Source organism: Prinia subflava, chromosome 5 (genome assembly GCF_021018805.1).
Source record: "Prinia subflava isolate CZ2003 ecotype Zambia chromosome 5, Cam_Psub_1.2, whole genome shotgun sequence".
In the NCBI taxonomy this organism is placed as follows: domain Eukaryota; kingdom Metazoa; phylum Chordata; class Aves; order Passeriformes; family Cisticolidae; genus Prinia; species Prinia subflava.
This window is the reverse complement of record NC_086251.1, coordinates 25569263-25589324: the sequence shown is the minus strand read 5'-3', so window position 1 is coordinate 25589324 and position 20062 is coordinate 25569263. Positions and strand designations below refer to the sequence as shown.

General features: G+C 41.0%; 1 protein-coding gene across 1 annotated transcript in view; it reads left to right on the top strand.

Annotated features, from left to right (window-relative positions):
• The first annotated feature begins 348 nt into the window (after positions 1-348).
• The window catches only part of LOC134551201 (transmembrane protein 263-like), a 203236-nt gene continuing 183522 nt past the window's right edge, over positions 349-20062 (top strand). Inside the window, exons 1-2 of the mRNA XM_063398511.1 lie at positions 349-504; positions 13992-14082. Of these exons, the coding sequence (XP_063254581.1) occupies positions 499-504; positions 13992-14082 (97 nt within the window). The 5' untranslated portion in view covers positions 349-498. The remainder of the gene's footprint in view (positions 505-13991; positions 14083-20062) is intronic.

Here is a 20062-nt window from a genome sequence, read left to right as displayed (position 1 = left end):
GCCTACAGCGATGCCAGAGCTCGGAGAACCAGCTCCTCATTTTGGTCAAACAAACACTGCTTCCATGTTTGATTTACGGCTGAGTCAATACATCTCTGCTGCCTTCCCGGCGGTTTACACTGGAAACTGGAAGAGGCCAGTATGTTACTACAGGTGAAGCGCTTCACCAGCCACGCCAGGCAGCGGCTTTGGCTGGCGGGGTGTCTCGGCGAAGGCTGCGCGGAGCGCCGGCTCCACCGGGAGTGCCGGCTCCGAGCCCCCGCAGCATCACTGCGAGCCCCGAGCCCCCCGCCAACATGGCGCCCCTGACCCCCGCGCTTCCTCTTCCGGCCGGGTTGCCATGGCGCTGCCCCCCGGCCCAGCCTCCCCCCGCCCGCCGGTGTGTGTTTACATCGGGCAGGAGGAGCCGGAGCCCCAGCGCCGGGGGAGACGGGCACGCAGCCGCCGGCCGCCCGCCCTCCCTCCATCCCCGCCGGGCGGTGCTCCGGGAGACGCGGCATGAAGGTGATGCTGGCGGCTGTGCCCGGGGCCGGGGGCTCGGCCGGGCCGCGGCGGCTCCCCGCGGCTGCGGGGGGCGAGGGGCGGGGGCGGGCCCCGGCGGTAACCGCTGGCGGGAGGTGGTGGGAGCCGTGCGCGCTCGGAATGAAGCGCACAACTTCCAGAAGCTTCCAACTTGGCGGGGGATGTGGCGTCGCTTCTTGCGTGCGTCTCCCCAGAAAGAATCCCCCCTTCTCTCGGTTAAAGCCCGGATCGTTTCCTGCGGCGCTGAGACGGGAAGGGAGCGGCGTGGGAGCCGGGGAAGGCTGCCCGCGCCCGCTGCCCTTCCAGGCTGGTGTCTCCGCGGAGAAATTGCCGTCCTTGCGCGAGCATCCTCCCTCCTCCACAGCATCTCGTGGGCGCTTTCCCTCCCCGGCTGCGTGCGGTTCGTGCCTTGGTGTGCGGCCGGGGCGGCTCCGGCGCTCACCTGTGCTGCTGCTCTCGCAGGCCCTTCCCTAAGCCTGGGGGGAATCGTCGTCTTTCTCCATAGTTTGCTGTGGAAAACTATTAGCATAGAGAATTTCTAACCTGAGCTGGCTATTGGTGCGAGTGCTGAGGCTGGCTGGACTATAGAAGTAGTAATATACAACACTCAGGTGCGAGGTTGTGTCTTCAGTTGTGTTGGTTAGGAGTCAGCAATGCTGTTGTATTGCTTTTTCTTCACTTTATGTTGTCGTATCTCTTTAATTTTCAGGTGTATGACTTTTGAAGGGATTTTCTCTCATTAATCAGTCTGAAACTTGAGGCACACCAGACATTCCCTGTCTCCTGAATTTGTCCAGCGGTAAAACAAAAAATGTATTAGCTGGGTTGTAAGCTTTTTGAGGCAGAAACTATATAGGTCTGTACCGATCCCGATGGAGAAATTTGGCTCAGGCCCTCCTCCAAGCCTTTGAGTTAAGTGTGTTGAAAGTTCATCAGCTTGTGCAGGTGTTGGGTTCTGGAAGTGCATGTGTGACAGTCACTGAGGTTAACAGTTCTCCCTGGGCACCAGGGGCTCTTAACCCTCAATATCTGCACAGCTGGTGGATAAAAGAAAAGGGGCAGCCTCTGTATACATGCAATAAATATATGTAAAAAGAGCGTCTCCTTCTATATAGTGTTATATTTTGTTGTGCATTTGTACAAAGACTGATAGTAAAAAGTGTTTTTTCTTTCTCTCTGAATATTTGTGAATTCAATTAGTATAGGATAATAAAAAGTATGTATTGAGAAGGTTATTGATAAACAGCATTTTGGCTTTGGGTGATTTGTTGACTTATAGTGTAAAACAAAAACCTCAGAGTGCTGTCTGAACAGTACATCCAGCTTGAGGTCAAAATGGAAAAGATTTCCTTCAGCTTCTGTTTTATTGCATGCTGAGTAAACAGCTGCTTATTTTTCCTAAGCCCATAACTTCTCCTGAATTCTTTTTTTGCCCCACTAGAGTAGGGAAAGCTCATGGCTATTTAAGATTAGCTCATTCAAAATACAACAAGATGTGAGCGGGATCATGTTCTGACTGCAAGGAAAATGCACGTGGTTTTGGGGGAAACTTGTTTGTTTTTAAGCAATCATTTTTCAGGCACAAACACTGTGTAAAGATTTTCAGTATAAAAGGGTTCCTGTTTTTTTCTCCAAGTGGGTAATTTCTTTCAGTGCACATTTCTTTCCATGTGTGCTACCTCTTGCTATAGGAATTGCTTCAAGTTTCTTCTAGGTAAGATCATTGCAGATGCACAATTTAAAGTCTTAAGCTGGGGGTGGGGATAATTACCTTTTCATTTAACAAGTGGAATGCATTGAAATGTGCAGTATTTTCAGCCCTTTAAAAGGATGAGGAAAGGAGAAGTGAAGGGAAGGAAGAGGTGTCTGTGTGGTGTGAGTTGGATCTGCATCCCTTTTATGGGCCCATTCGTGAGTAGTTCAGTGTGACTTTAAAACAAATAAGTTTAAGTTATTGATCATTGCAGGGAACACATCAAAATAAATAGATAAAATGACTTTTGAAAAGCTTATCTCCTAATTATTGTTGTATGTTGGGAAATACATTAGAGTTTGTGTGTTTCTGTCAGAATTGGTTTTGATGTTGAGCTGGTTGATGAAGGTTAGCATGTTGCTGGGAAGGCAAAGCAGTCAAAAGAAAACAGGTTAATGCTCGTGTGTTATCAAAGTGCTCTGCCTCCTTAGGGAAGGGAAGAAGCAGGCAAAGTGGTAACATCGTGGGAGTTCTGCTGTAGAAATGATCGTTTCAGGATCCATTACTAATGCTGATCATTGCTGAGGAAACCGAAGCCTGATGTAGTTTATTTTTAAGATGATCATATAATAAGTATCCTGTTGAAAAGGTAGAGTGAAGTAAAGCAGTATGGCAAAGCAATGCTTTAAAATTGTTGTTGAAGCTGGAGTCAAATCAAGATAGTCCTTATTTCTGTTCCTGTGTGTTTTGAGCTGTGCTGTGCTGAAATATGGTGTCTCTGGGCCCTTCAGGCTATGCAAAATACAAAACTGGTTCAAGTCCCTTTTCCTGCTTTAAAGGACAGGAGTGAGAGGCAAGCAGCTCAGATTGTATCAGGAAGTGGACCTTTTCCCTATGTAGTACAGGACCTTCTGTAGTAATAAGTGATACCTTTTGAATATATCAGTAAAGTTTGCATCCAAGGGCAGATCATCCTAATGGCAAGGAAATACACCTTTTCAGGCTGCATTAGGAGCCTGGGTAAGGTGTGGGGAGGGCAGTTCCATTTACTAGGGGCAGTGGGGGATAACCAAATCCGTGCCTCTCACAGTCAGCTGCTAATTACACAGTGCACAACATTGTATCTTTTCAGTATTAATCCCTTGTGGCTAAGTGCTGGATTTATCAAGCCTTAGGCAGCACTGGAGAAGGTTCTTGCGCCCTTGCTAACAGAATCTCTTCTGCTTTATCTTGAATGCATGAATGAGTTGAGGCATTAGGATAGTTCCTGGTGTGGTTCTGCTGTGGTGACTGATTCTAACACTGCTGCTGTCACTGGTCTAACCTAAATCCAAAACCAGGGAAATGAAAGGCATTGGGAATGACAGAACTTACATACTGAAGTTCTTGTTAGTGAATGCAAGCTCAAGATGTGATTTCAGTTAAGTAGCTGGTCCCCTCTTTATTGAAAGGATTCTTCAAAGTAGAATGAGAGCTGTGGTGCTTTGGCATGTGCTCACAGTTAAGTTATATAGTTGGGGATATAACAAGTGTCATAAATGTGACATTTTACTTGGAGAAACTTTAAGCTATATTTAAGAGAAAGAATGTGAACCCTATAGTTCCCTTTTTCTGATTGTCTGTGATAGTGAGTGTTGACAGATAAATTTTAGAGATCAGAATAAGGCAAGATGTAGGAGAAGGAAATACAGGTGACCTCACCCCTGATAAGTAACAGCTCTATTAATTAACCAGTACAGCCTCACCCTTGATGAGTAATAGCTCTATCTAATAAGGATGAGTGAGATAAAAGAGGGGGTTGGCTGGTAAGGGGAGGATCAGCATGGAGGAGCAACCTTGAGGAGCGTGAAGCAGAGAATCGTGAAGCAGGATCCTGGGGAGGGAGAGTCACTGCTATGAGGTCAGTCTGGGTCTGCAGTCACAGTCTAGCTGGGTAAAAGCCTGCATTCTGAGTCTGCAAACTGATACCTGCAGTCAGAGGCTACAAGGGAAGCTTACAGTAGGAGCTTGCTGCAGCCAGAGTCAGTGAATAGTTGGAGTTAAGATGACTAAGCTGTGAAGAGGAATAAACCAGGGCCCTTTTTACCCTGTGTTTAATGAGAACTCTGTGCCTCAGTTCATTTTTGCCCTCTAATAAGAGGGCTGCTGCAACAGCAAGATATTTTGAACATGCAGTATCAAATTTGTGGAAAGTTCAAGTAAATATTTTTCTTGCCTCTATTAACAGACAACTCTGTTCCTCAAGGACGTCGTGGGTTGTCCTGTCAAAATGATGTATATGTAACTTTTTTTTTGCATGTGTCCAATCCTGTTTAGCAGGCCTCTTTATAGTTGAAATGAAAAGTACTTGGGAGAGGAACAGCCTAGAAAAATAAGAGACAAGAGGTATTGCTTTATATGGACAACATAGTAATATTTTGTTTTCTTAGCATGTAGTCCTAAATGTGGTCTAGGAATCAGGAGGAGCATGAATGTAAGTGATAGAGTAAAAGGGAACACAGAGTACATATTCTGTAGATAATTTTGACTTAAATGTTTGCTTGTGATTGGTCACATCTGGTTTTCGTTACTGCTGAATAGTCTTACAAACTTTGTAGTGGTTTTCTTTTCTGATATTTCAGCTGAATTTCAAAGAAACGGGAAGGGGTGTTACATACCTTCGAAATTTTGGGCAAGGTGTATTCTTACATAGATGGGGACAAATAGTAGAGCTCTTTAATTTCTTCAAAAGAAATGTTCTGATTGAACTTAGTGGGCATCACAGAAGCAGCTTGTGCTGGTGCTAGTAAATCTTACAGTCTTAATACATCTGCAGAGCTGCTCAAGGTCTAGTGCGATTCTTGGGCTTTGATCCACTCCATAAACATTTCAGAGGGAGAACCTTTGCACCTCACAGGTCTTCAAAAATAAAAGGCAGCAGTTACCAAAAGCTGTTGCTTCCTGAATGGATTCTTACTTGTGTGTTGCTTGTGTTCATAGTGATCAAGTGTTTTTTCTGTCCGATGGCTGTTTGGTTGCTGTTTGTAGTAACTCCTTGGAATCTTGTGTGCAGCAAGTTGTGATCTTTCTTACTCCTTCTTGGTGTGGCTTTGGGAGAAAGAGAGGTCTCTATGGAGCCTGAAATAAAGGGGGTGTTACTGCTGGCAGTGCTTCTGGCAGTCAAGTTTTGACTGTGCAGGCTAGGTGTGAAATTGGAGAGCTTAACAGTACCAGAAGATGTAGCTTTTGTTCTGTCAGTTATTAAATATTTTATCTGAAGTGTTTCTTCTCTAGAGCACTACAATCTGTGCATAGAATGACAAGCAACGCTGATCTTGAAAAGCTCTGATATGAGTTCAAAACTCATTTGTAAGGAGAGAAATATTTAACTACCTAGCCATCAACAAAATAAATTTAAAAGTTGTGTGATAATTACTTCATACTGCAATCTTCTAGCTAATTCCCAAATGCAGAAGATGCATTTTGAAATCCATAATGAAATAAGGACATAAGAATAAGTTCTGTCCTGAATAAAATATTTTATGTTTATCCTCAGTTTCTAGCACCTAAAATGACTTGAGGTTTTGAAACAACTTTTAAACTCTAAATGGAGATTTTTTTTTTCTAATTGAATTTTTAGAAAGGAAATTAAGATTCTGGCAAGGTGACTTGTGTTTCAAACTCTTGCAGTGATGTCTCTTGTGACTCTTTTGGGGGAGAATGCTCATATTTTTCAAGCTGTGTATCTGCTTATGTACTTTGAATTCAGGTCTTATTGTAAAAATTCTTGCATTCTAGCTGTACAAGCCCTCAAAAATTACTTAAATTCCAGCTTGTTAAAGCTAAAACAGTAATTATGCACTTTTAAGGAAATAAATGCCTGGAAATTGGATCATATGAAACCATAGTTACAGAATACTGCTTAATGCATCTTTCCATGAGTTTTTTTTCCTTTTTTTTTCTTTTTATTGTGACCCTACTGAGGATGGTGAAAGGGGTATTACATTATAAGTCTCTAGCATGGTTGAGAAAATCTTAATGACATCTGTCATATATGCCTATATTATTAGGCAAAGAAAGGACTCTTATTTTTCAGACAAATTTCTGTCTGCAGCTCCCTAGAGGGTTACTTCCCCATCTTGTTAGGAAAATGGAGAATATTCTTTCTGTGGAGTGTATTATCTCATTTCTTTAGTCTGAGTAAAACTGGCATTAATCACTAAATCCATCTGACAAGGACCAAGCTGGAAAAGTACATTTACAGTATGTTATAGTATAGTATGCTAGTTATTCTCTGTGGGCCAGGTCAGTACATGATCAAATGAAATGTGATTTGCTTGGTTTGGTTTTTGAAAACCACTCTTAAATTCTTTCTGTGCTAACATTGATTTAGTAGGTAAAATTCAGATGGAAAATAAATGGTCGATCAAGGCAGAATTCAATACGATAATTAATTCAAAATCCAGAACTGTCTGATCTACTACTGAGCAGACTATATTGGCTGTTTGTTGTAAAAATGGTGTTATTTACCCCATATAAGACATAAACATGAAAAGTGTAAAACATCAGTTTACTGGCTTGCTGAATGGAGAATAGACTGTGGTGTCATTAGTACTCTTGAAAATTTATTTATGCCAAATAAACCCTAATTTGGATTACTGACAGTACCAAGTTGTTTTATTGCTGTAAAAATAGGATTTGACTGTTTTGCTGAGAACAATAGAACTCAGTCTTGACTTTGCAACATTAAATCTTATTCTCATTGCTTCTCTCCACCAGGCCTGTTGTCAAGACAAAATTGTTAAAATTGTAGCCTCCCTAATGTGTTTGTCCAAATTCAGAAAGGAGCAAGTAATCTAAGCAACTTTTCTATTTTTTGTTACAGCATACTTTGAACGAAGTGCTACACTTCTACACTACTGTCACCCTCAGGATTTCTATTTCTATACTTTCCTTTAGTGTTCCAGGGGATTTATAAATCCACCTCAAATTCCTCTTGGGCTGAAACCTGGCACAGAAGCTCTTATTATAAGTGAAATTTGTTTTGCAAAATTAAAAGCAAAGCATCCATCAAGAGGCTTTCTTAAACATAGAGGCAAGAAGGAAAAAAAAAAGCTTATGGTTGCAGATCAATTTTATTCCCTTTGCAGGAGAAATCCAGCTGACATTGGAAATCCCAAATGTGTGGGTGTGCAATCAATAATGATGGCAGATTCAGTAGAATGTTCTTATTGCATTTAGAAAACTTTAAATTAATGTCTTAATTCCTTAGTGTGCTGGAAATTCATTGCTGAAGTAAAAGCTGCAGCTGCACACTGCCTAACAAAAGTACAGTGATAGTTTTAAACGTGTTTCTTGTGTCTAAGCACGGTTATGTGAAATAAGGAGATGGTTGGGTGGTTATGTGCTTTAGCTGAGGTACCTGTAGGTCCTCAGTTCCTTGGAAAAGCTTGTCATCATGTTGAACTACCTACCCAGTGGTTGGTTGTTTAATTTTTGTTTTTCTTTACACAACGGCCCCCTTTCTTCTGTAGGAATTGGGACCTTATGTAATTGTGTAAAGAGCAGAAAGGGCACTGTGAGCCACAAACAACTTTCAGATATGGAAGATGGAGCAATTTAATTTGTTTAAACATGACATATCAAAGGTAAGTTCTAAGAAACTTTGTAACAGTGAGTGGAAAGAGGAGAGCTCCAAAATTAACAGTAACATTAATGATGTCATTTTATGAAAGCCTGATGAAGGTCAGCGTAGTTGTTATTGGATCTGACAAGTCCTTTGGCATCTGCAAACATTCAGCCCAGTCTTAACATGTATCATCTCTCACACATCTGAAGAAAGTGAAGTTGGGATGGAAAGAGCTGGGATTTTGTTTTTGTGGTGTTAGGAAGGGGCAAAGTATGCTAATGTGCAGGAAAGTGTGGGTTTTAGTGTTGTGGATTGGAGATAAGGATTCTTTAAAGCTGATACATAATAGCCAATGCTTTCACTGTGATACTTCAGCATCCCCGAAGCACCTAACAAGCTGTCCTGTGTTTGGGGATTAATTCTCTTGTTTCTTCACACAGACCCACTGAATCTTGTCATTCTTTAGGGCTGCATCTAATCTTTATGATTAGCAGTTGACATATGTTGGATACTGTATAAAAAAGGTGTTGGACCTGTGCTGGGGAGCTTACAAGTGAAATCACAGATGTGGAGGTGTGAAGCCTGGGCGACCACGAATTTTCCTCTGCTTAATTGCTTTATTGGAATTGTGCCTACATAGAATACCAGGTCTAAAAGTCACTGTTAGGCAGCACACAGGACATGTGATTTATGCTGGCAGTTGAGGATTTACATAGAAAGAAGCAAGTCTGACCTTCTGGGCTCTTAAGGAGAGGCTTTAGGAGGAATGAGGCAGTTTCGTACAGTAGAAGAAATAAGATTCTAGGCTCAAGTCCAGAATGTAAATGCATGAAGAATAATGACAGAAAGGAGAAACTGGAATCCAGTGTTTAGAAGCAAGAATGGGAATATGGAGGTTTAGATCAGAAAATAAATACCATATTCACTTGAAAATGCACAGAGAAAGTAGTAGCTAAAGCTGCAGATTTTAGAATTATTTCCAAAGTGTAGTCTCAGAACTGAGATGGTAAACTGCTGCTGAATCCATGACTATGAGCTTTAGATTCCTCCAGCTTCTGTTCTGAAAGGGGGAAAAGATTACTTACAAGTTTGAATATAATGGAGAAGAGTATTTACATGGTATATCTCCTTGTGGTTCTGCTTATGGTAGGGGATTTTAAAAATATTTTTGTCTTTTGTGAGTTGAAAATGGGGAGAAGGAGCAGAATTGTAAGATACATGGTTCTGTGACGGAAATTTGAAGCTATTTGTCCCAAACTTGTTCAATTTCATTAATAATTTTTCACAGGATGTATTAAAAAAAAATGATTGCCCTCCCTCATTGTTGCCCTTCTTGGACGTTGTTTTGGAGTTTTGTATTTTACTACTCATTAGCAAAATGAATTCTTGACTCAGTGAGCAGTCAATTGACAGACTTCAGTTTGAGATTATATATCATAGTTAATGTAATGCTAAGTACAAAAGTAGAGTCTAAAAGGCCTAAAGGTGGTGGTGGTAGGTAAAGGTAAAGGTGGTCAAGGTAGGATTTTTTGGTTGCTTCAAGATGGCCTATAGGGACTCTTTAGAAAGATGAACCATTCTGGGGCACTTGCAGTGACAGTTTCACGTTGGTGTTGACTTAGGAGCAAAATGAGCTGACACTGATTGCTGTTGGGATTGCTCCTGTACTGTGTGGATATTCTGAGTACTTGCTACTCTGCTGAGATTGAGTAGTATGGCTCTTTATGTGATTGGCCATGCTGATATAATTTGTTAGTACAACTGTGGTGATGAATGGAGCTCTTGGTTTCAATGTCATAAACATAGCTCTGTGCCTTGTGGAAAATGCTGACCCTGACTGGATAAGAACTTGCTTTGTGTCATGCATGTATTTACTACAGCATACTTTGGTACACTGGAAATCTGAGCATATAGCTAAAGTTCTGGTCAGAATTATTCTCAAAATATTGTGACCTGCAGAAGAGCATGATGTATACTCTGAAATTCTTGTGTGCGATTTGTGACACTTGTTTAGTTCAGTACTGGCAGTCCTCTCTATCCATAAATACATAGCCTTCTATGAAACACATTATAAATCCACAAACACTAACATGCCAGGTCACAGCAGTCCATAGCATTTGGGTTAAACTGCCTTGTAAGGTCAGAAGTGATGCAGTGTGATCAGAACAGGGGATTGTACGTTTCTCAGGTAGTTTCTGTGAGAATTCCTATAGGATTTTTTGCTTGTTCCTTATAATTTTCTGTTCATACAAAATTTTCAGCTTCTTTAAGAATTCACTGAAACTGTTGGCAGGGACAGAGTAAGCTACCCTGAAATCTCACATCAATAACTTCCTTTTGGAAGGGTGGGTGTTGTCTCTGCTTGAGTTTACTTGTTCTTGTTCAGCTTGGAGATTGTGTTAAAATACGACATTAAAAAATTGCCACTAAGTCTTACTAGTGGTCATAGTCAAGTACTCATCAAGGAATTGTATGAAGTGTTTGCTTATTGAGGGCAGGGACTGTCTTTGAAGAGCCAAGAGGGGTTTTTTATATATTCTTAGGCTCTGTGCCATAACCTAACTTTCTGTAATAATATCTATTTGAGTTTGTGCTTCTCCAGTGGTTCTAGTGAGGAATGGAACCTCATTCCCAATTTAAGAGGCTAGCTATACAAACCCCAAATAATTGAAAGAATATTGTACAGTAATATCTGCTGATGTTTCTGAACTCTTGATACATCTTCCTGCATCCTAGGTGCTCCTGAGGGAGCGCCAAAGCAGAAGCAATCTCTGTACATTCCTTCTGCCACTGCTGCAGCTCCAGAGGAGGATTATAGAACCTGCAAGCCAATAATTTACACAGTTGTGTGCATCCCATTCCCCTACTTGTCTGTCATAGATCCTTAAGAATGAAAAAAGATATAACAGATGCCTCATTCTTGAAATGATAGTGTAAAAAGAAAGGTCGAGACAAAGTTGTTGGACTCAATCTTTGCATAGTTACAAGTCTTCTCAGAAGATAATTTCTTGGATTTTTTTTTGATTGCTGTAGATGACTGTGCTACCAGAACTGTAGGTATGGTAAATGTTGATTACCAAGTTTGCAGCAGGCCCAGTGAATTGAAGTCAGCAGATGTAACTAATGGACAGTGGACATTCTAACATAAGGAAAAAAGCAATTTGTAGTTTTATTAATGACACCTGTCAGTGTTTGAGCCTTAAATATTACTTCTAGATATGTATATGAGAACATAGAATTTCATCTACTGTTAACTGTTTCACATTTTCATTAGTGGATCTCAGTATTAAACTGTGCACGCTGGCCTCAGTGATTAGATATGTGCTGAAGTGTGATATACTGATGTTTACAAGACTACTTTTAGAACCTCCCTGTGTCATAGGTGAATATATATTATGATAGATTATCAGTCAGCTAAGAACTGGAGTTATTCTGTAAAAAGCATTTTTGACTTCATTTTAGGAACTAGGAAATCTCAAGATTTCAAAGTTTCTAGCAAAACAAGTCTTGAGAAACTTTAAATTGGTGGTTACTTGTCATGTCCATCCTTCAGTTTAGACTGTTTTCCTTTTTAACATTACATTGAGAAAAAGATTGTAAATAGTTTTTTTGGGGGGAGAATTTTAAATACCATACAGGAAATGTATGCCAAATATTATTAAAATATGCTGTGTTATGATTAAGTGTTTTTGACTAGTGAAAAAGAATCCTCAGAAATTCTGGTCATTTCTGTTAGATATGCAGCATGTTCTGTAGAAACAGTAGTCTTGGATTGAGCATTTTTCTTCTGCAGTATTCCAGTAGCAAGTGTTAAAAGGTTTGAATTGGAGGGAAATATGTGATGGCAAACAGCATCTCACCCACAGACTTCACAGTGGTCTGTAGTGGGCTCTGTTTTTCTCATAGCTGGATTTGTTAATACTAGCTTAGGTACAAGGCTGACTTCAACTAAGATAAACCTTTGTTTTGGAGTAAGTGTTGTCAGTGATACCCACCATACCGGAGTGTTGTATTGCTAGTGAGCAACAATCAGGAAGTAGTTTGTGCATGAGGAAGGAAAAACCATAATGCTACCACTCACTTTTGGTAGCTTTTTGCATCCTCTTGTATTTATACAGATGACAACAAGTGTAACCCAAAGGAGCACCACTTCACATGGTCTGTCATTGGGAGAAGCTACTGAGCAGGTTTATATCATAGGAAATTGAGAATACTGTTTTGAAGAAGGGAAGATAATGCTTTTCTCATTGGTTTTTCCGTAGCCCCTGGAAGTTAGATTGTCTCCTTGGGCAGCATATAGCAAGTATGTGCAGGTGGCTCCTACTTGTTTTAAAAAATTAAAGTGATTTTGGTGTTGTAAACCAGAAAGTACAGGCACAGGATTCACATTCAAGACCCCTTTTAGTTTAGGAGTTCCATATCTGTGGTTCACAATGCTTCCAAGGCATATATTGGTGCCTCATGTCTTACATGTCTACATGTTTTCTATGAAAAATAAATCTTCTGACCTGTTATACTCCTGTAGCCTCATCTTCCCTTTTTCTTTCCTCTCTGTGGCACTGATAGATTGGAAAGAAGTGTAAATTCATGTTTTGCCTGTGGTTGATGTAGAAACTTATTCAAACACATACTTTATATTCAATTTGTTGTTCTTACCCAGAATTGTTTACATGTTCTTAAAATCTGGATCACATTATTTAGTTCAAGGGAGGAGATAGTTAGATCTTGATGTTGATTACTGACTCCTGGGTTTATTTTTTTTTAATTGGACTAAGGCAGCTTACTACTATCCCATCTGTGCCATGTGGTAAACACTTCTTTCCCTTTCTGTGATAGCTACTACAAGGCATGACTTAATGTTTGAACTGTTCACTGACCAAAGCTGGGCAATGTTGATACTGGTGTTTTTAACTGAGGAGAAATAGGTAAACAGCCTAGGTAAAACTTGCATAGTCATGGATGGCAGAAATCTGGGTTGTGGCCCTGGCACCATCACAGCACACCTGTACACTTCACCTGGGTGGTCTCTGCTTTCCCTGCTGTAAAACATCTGAACAGCATGGTGACACTTTTTGTTTAGGGCTATGAGCCCCTTTTCTTTCTGAGTTCAAATAATAACATTTTGCAAGCTGTTGATGTACCAGCTGTATTTCCAGCTGCATGTGTTAGTACACATTTTCAGATAGTTCAGACTACAAACCCAGTCATGTTTTCAAAGTGCACAAAAGCTTCATTTCCTAATGACTGCTAAGTTTGTCATTTCACTCTTCACTGTACTAACATTGCAAAGAAAATTAGGGTTTTTTTAAAGCAGTCCTCTAGTTATGCCTAGTATTTACTCTGCTGTTACTTTAAAAAAAGGTAAGTTGGGGGGGAGAAGATAGTATGTTTTTTTCCTATGATAGTTTGAAACTGAAAAGGCAACTACTCTTTTATAGCTCCACATGTCTTGAAAATATTGTTTGTGTAACGTGAGTTCAGCTGCAAATACTTTGATTCTGCTCTTGTTCTTGCAGCAGTAACATTGCAGGCTCTTTACAAGATCAAGAAGACTGGAACATGAAAATGCAAAACCTGGGAGGGTAGTCCAGTAGTTTTTTAGGAATGGTTAGTTTGGCATATTATACTTGGAGGCATAAATGGATGTGTTGGGCTTGTAGGGGAAAACTCCATGGTCAATGGACCTGCATAGGTTAGAAGATTGTAAACGAGTTTGCTTTGTTTTCCTTTGACAAAAGTGGTATTTCAGAATCTAGTCTCGACAAGACAAAGATAAGGGTTTTTTTCCTGAAGATTCTAGTTGATGGTTGATCTGCTGCTACCCTTGATAAATGGAAATTTTAATTTATTAATGGATTATATGATTGGAAATAGTAATTTAGAAATTGTGCTTCACTGTTTATTTCTTGTTTTCAGTCAGTTAAGATCCTTGTAACTTTGCATGCTATCTTGAAAAGTATTTTCTTTTTTTTTTTTTTTTTTTTTACTTTTCCCTTTCAGTAATTTGACTGCAAACAAATCTCCCAGCAGCTTTCTTTCTCATCAGCTGAAGTGAGCTCCTTGTGTCCTCACTGTCTGGCATATTCTCTAGTGCTGTAACCATTTTTGTGGTTCCTGCCTGATCTTTCTGCAATTTACCCCCTCTTGCTGTTCTGTTCTGTTCTGCAGGGCCCTAGCTTAGAAACACAGATGGTGGATGATGAAACTGAGACTACGAGTGAAGAATTGCCTCCTCATCTGCGGGAAGAGCCTCCCGAAGGTACAGTGCTGGCAGTCAATATAAACTCTTTGCAATCAATTGAGGAAAATGTTCTGGCCAAGAAGTCTGATTTATCTATCTGGCTTGAACCTATATCTGCCTGTTTTCTGAGAGGGATAAAGCTTTGTCAGAGCTGACAGTTTAGCCAGCCTCCCAGTCAGAGGTCTAACCAGCCCCTTAGCCTTCTTTTGCATTTGAAAAAATGCTTTACCCACTGAGGTGCAGATACAGTGCTGCATTCTCTTTAACAATATGCCTTCTGATTAAAATTGTCTTGCTTGTTCATCGTGTCTTCAGGCTTAGGAATAAAATGCTTCCTCCACTGTCTTGTGATGTTTTGAGTCTTCATTAGGGGAGACTTCCTAAGTAGTCCTCTTTTCTCTCTACCTCTCTCTGCAGCATCCTGCTATTGAAATTGCCCCCAGCAGAGACTTGTCAAAGTTAGGTATTCTAGTGATTCTGTTTCTTTTCACTGTCTCTCTTGGAAGCCAGTTTAGCCATCTGAGGAGAAGGCAATGAGATGCTGTCCATCAGCAGGAGGCTCAAAAATGCTGATTTTAATTAAAAACCTTGTTTGCAATGACATGCCCTGGATATATACAGGGAACAGATTTTTTCCCACTGTGCAAAAGTCACAGACATTGTACATATGCAGCAAAATAGGTGTTGCTTTCTTCTGAACAGAAGCTGCTAACATTGCTTCAAGTGATGATACATCCTGAGCTTTGTCTTCAGTTCAGAAGCTCCTAAAACGCAATCACTCATAATCACTGTGGATGGCTTAAACCAACCCAGAGAGTGCTGAGGTTCTTATTAGCAGCTTATTGTTAAAATACCCTGACATGTCTCTGGGAAACATAAATGTGTTTTATAGTTTTCCTTTAAGAGAAAAAGATGCTGATACAGCATTTATACTGACAGCCATTCTTAAAGGGAATATGAACTATGTGGATGGTTTTAGGAAATTACTGTTCCCATCCCTTCTTGTTGAGCATTCTGTTAAAGTTTTCTTATTAAGTTGTAATTTCTTGTTCTGCCGTTTCATCTACTTTGTGTTGGCAATTACAGTATATAGAGGTAAGTAACAGGTAGGTTTCTTTTGCAGCTCTTATAAAGTCAGAAGGAAATAAATGGAGGATGTTGTGATTATTCTATGTATATATGGAGGATATAATATTCATATTCCCTCCCCCTCCCTTCTTTGTAAGTCAGACAGTTCATTGTTGAAGTAAGAATTCTGGTCACTAGCTTAAGCTGATGATTATACATGAGCCTGGAGACTGTATCCTGGAATGTAAAACTCATCTTGTCTCATCAGTTTATCAGGAATAGGCTTAGATTTTGGACTATGGCTTTGACTTCTATAATCAAAAGGTTTTTTCAATGTGGCTCAGTATTTTTGCAAACTAACTTTTTAAAAAGAAAGTAAGTGCTTTTGCCTGCAACCCTGCTGGTTTCAATGAGAATGAAATATGTCAGTGTTAACATTCTACTTCTGTGACTTATTTGGTAGTCTGGGAGAAGTATGTGGTCTGGATATACCCACTTTGCTGGCGTGAGGAAAAAGAACTGCAGCAGTTGAGCTGATTTGGTTAAGCAGTGGTAAAGTAGATAAAATCTGAGCGCAGTAGGTACCTTTTGAATTTACAATGATCTGAAGAGTAGCAAAATAAGGGAGGGATGTTGAGTGGAACTAGAGTCTGCTTGGCACAAGAAGTGGAAAAATTTGTCCCAAAGGAGAGCAATCAGGATTATGCTGGATTTTTAGCTGACTTTGAGTATTGGTGAAGTTGAGTAACAGAAGTGTTCCTTAGAAGCTGCTGTCTACCAACATAGACCAACCAGAATTACTATAAAGAACATGTAGTTGCAGGAATCACTGTAAATACCTCATGAAAGAAAAAGAACTCTGAAGTTCTTTGACTTGAATACCACTTAGAGTAGTATCTTCTTGTCTTTGCTGCTCTTCAGATTTCTGGTTTCCTTTGACAGCACTTCTCTGGTTATATCAGATGCTTTGCAATACATAAAACAATGTTGTGACTACTGCAGTCTTGTTTCTTGGGATCTATGAATTGGAGACCGTGTCTGCTTACCTTCTGGTAATGAGTGCATAAAGGGATGGAAGGCTCTCTGGAGTCTCTGTCTAGCACAATCCATTATTTTCCCAGATTGCATCACAGGAACTTCATTTCCTATCTTGCACAGCATATCTACTGCCCTTCTGAAAGGGGGGGAATTGGAAGCACTGTTCTATGTAAATATTGCAATAAAATAAAGTTGCCCTTCATGGACAGTCATATTTCTAAACAGTGCTGCACCATGGCCTCCTACAAATAATGGGACGATTTTACAAGTCCATCATGTGCATAACTAAATGGAGTAGGTGTATGTGGGTAACAGCTGGTTATAGCAAATGTAGTCCCGAGTGCAGCCTGGCAGCACGTGAGGCAAGAGAAATACCAAGGCAGAGGCTGGTGTCTGTGTGCAGCCTGAATCTGATCAGTTTTATCTGCTGTTCCATTTAACTTTTTTGTATTTAACTAAGTCAGTAGAGTAAATGGGTTAAAAGTACAGCTCCTGCCGGTCCCCAGGTACCTCAGGGGCGTTTTTGCTCGGTGTTGAGGTTGCGTCCGTGGGGAGCGGCAGCGGGCCCGGGCGGCCGCGCGGGGGCGCTGCAGGCCCGGCCATGCCGCGGCCCGAGCCCGCGCTCCGGGCAGCGCTGGCGCCCATCCCCGCCAACGGGAGAAAGTGTTTGAACCCATTAACTCCTCTGCCCTAAGCTACTTTGTGATATTACAGGGGAAGCGTCCACGCTCTGCCTCAAGCAGGCTGTTTATGCCCTAACGGTACCTTACCTCTTGACATCGTGATCCACCTGCCGAATTCACGAGGTGTTTTTATCCCGCGTCATCTTCAGCATCTCTCCGATCCTTGTAACATTCCTTTTTTCTCCCCTCATTTGAGAGGCAGGCACAGGGAAGCGGTGGCAATTAGCATCTGGAGTTCTGGTGTGCTTAGCTCTTCACAGAGCAGGCTGCATAGGGCAGGTTTCCCATCACCAGCCAGTGAAAGGCAGCGAGCTCTGCAGAGGAGCGCACTGCTCTAAATGAATGAACTGCTTCCTGCTTTGCAGGGAATTCAGCATGGCTGATCCGTGTAGCCACGCGTCTGAGGTACTTTTATGTAGATTCTGTGTGATCGTGAATGTTAAATAGAAGTGTGATTGCAGTGAGGGAACTAGATTTAGTTAAGTACAGCAACACCTTGCTGTATCTGTTGCTTCTTTATTCTCCACTTCAGAGTTCTGTTGCTGATCATTTAATACGTTGCAGTGTTAATTGATATGATCACTTTTCTGTCCTTTTCCATTGAATTAATCAAGAAAAGTGATAGCAATGAAATCTGGTGGTGATTAAATTTTCTCTGACATTCTCCATTAGGAAATGTCAGCACCTTCTTTGCTGCATGTATCTCCCACTTATTACACTAATTTTTGTGGGAGAAGTAGCTTTCCTCAAACTGCTAAAATTTAGGCACTTCAGTAGTGTCTATTTTGTTGATCCTGGGGCTGTGGTTTATGGCTGTGGTTTGTTTTGGCCTTGCATTACTAAGCAGTACTGCATATACTAAAGCTCATTTCAAGGTGGTGCGGTCTTGGTTGCAAAGCTGTGCCACTGGATAAAAGTGGTAGTCCCTCTTGGCAGTTTACAAACCAATGCTTTCTTCCATGGTCTTTAGGTACTAAGCATGAAGATTTTATCAGCCAACCTACTATGATCAGTTTGGCAATAAGCCCGAGTCTTGTGTGTGAACCGTCTGCTACCTCTTCAGTTTTCAGACCTAGCAGAGATGTTCCTTCTTTGTTGCAGACAGATTGGGCCTTCTGGAGTAAAGCTTTATTAAAAGCAATGGGTCTTAGCAGCTCTACAGTATATAACAGATCTTGGGAAATTTACTTTCCAAATAACTGTGGTGTTCTTAATTCAAATTGTTTTACACTTGCTGTGGGTAAAGAATACACAGAGATAGTTACTGTAAATCAGATGATTTGCAGGAGTTTAGAACACAGCATCTTGTGTAAGCCTTATAATCTGCCTCCATGGAGGGATGTAGCCTTTGCTGTTTTATATCTTCGGCAGGATAAACCTGTATTGCATGCTCCTATATGAAGCTTTAGGACTCCTTATCCACAGTTTGAGATTCTCCAATCCAAAGAATCTGGGAGTTTTATGGATTGCTCACTCACGATTGAGTTTTGATACCAGCATTTTACCTGGATCTGTATGTATCTAACTAAAATGAAGTACAGTTGTGTTTCAGTTGAGGTACTACCATCTATTTAAAATGTCTGAAATTAGACTGTTAACTTCATGTTGGTGTATTCTCTTATAAGAACGTGACAATTTATTGAAACCAGCAGATGCCAGAGGAACATGCCTTTTCAGGCATCTCATCTGTGATGAGACCTTCAATTGAAGTTGATGATACAGGTGTTTAATGTTAAAAAAAGGTATATGCCTATAGACAGATCCAGTTCTGATGAATGTGTGGCACTTTCCCAGTTATTGTTGGGCCAAATGTCTGCTGCAACAATTGTCATACCAAGTTTTACATCTTGTTATTGCAAGTAATGTTTAACAAGGTCTGTCTCCAAACTGCCTATATTCAAATAACCTCAAAGAAATGACCTTGGAAAATGATGCAGCCAATAGCAGTTCCATTTCCGTTCAGTATTAGGCTTTCTGCTAAATTCTGTTGCCTTTTCTTGTGTCAAGTGACTTAACAAAATTGTGTGTGGCAGTTAGTGTGGTATACTACATATTTAGGTAAGTGTGTATGTGGTCTACCAGACCAGTATCTTGAAGTTCTGTGAAGCTGGCAGATGCAAAACTGGGTGTCTGCGAAGCCCTCCTCTCCTTTCTTGAGTCAAACCACTCTCTTCAGTGTGCTATCATCTCATGAAGTCCAACAGTCAAATCCTTCTACAGAGAACCTCTTTAAATGATCTGGTTTTTCTGCCTAATGGCCAGTCAGCCTGAATTGACCTCTGCAGTTTTGTGGTCATGTAAGAAAAGCAAAAGACTGGGGAAAAGGACAGCTATAATCTATCCCAGCAGTGTGGCCTGGCAGCCAAGAGGGCCAGCCATGCCCTGGGGGGGATCAGGGATAGCATCACCAGCTGGGCAAGGGAGGGGACTGTCTCTCACTCTTTTGGCACAATTCAATTCTGTGTGCAGTTTGGGGCACCGCAACGTTAGAAAGACATTAAACTTTTAGAGAGCTTCCAAAGGAGGGCCATGAGGATGATGAGGGGCCTGGAGGGAAAGCTGAATGAGGAGAGGCTGAGGTCACTTAGTTCCTTCAGCCTGCAGAAGAGGAGTCTGAGGGGGGATGTCATCAGTGGCTGCAGCTTCATTGTGAGGTGAAGAGGAGGGGCAGACACTGAATCAGGACAAGTTTGCATTGGGTATTAGGAAAAGGTTCTTCACCCAGAGCGTGGTTGGGCATGTGGTCAGGCTCCCCAGAGAGCTGGTCACAGCACCGAGTGTGACAGAGTTCAAGAAGTGTGTGAACAATACTCTCAGGCACGTGGTGTGATTCTGGGGCTTGTCCTGTGCAGGGCAGGAGTTGGGCTTTGATGATCCTTTGGGTTCCTTGTGCCTCAGGATATTCTATGATTCCTAGCTCTACTTATTGAGAGTCTCTGTTTACTTATTCTGTGGCTCTAGTTAAGCAGTTTTGCCTTCCTTGAAATATAGTATTATTTGTGTATGAAACACAAATAACTGTTCTTATTTATAAATGAGGAGGTTGAAAATGCAAACTAAGTTTTTATGCTTTTATAGATGGAAGATACTTGAAAATTGAAACAGAATTTGTGATCCTAATGTATAAATAATATAAGACTTTGTCTGATACATTACTTGTCCATTTCTTCTTTTTTTTTTTTTTTTTTTTGTCTTATAGAGTCCTTAAA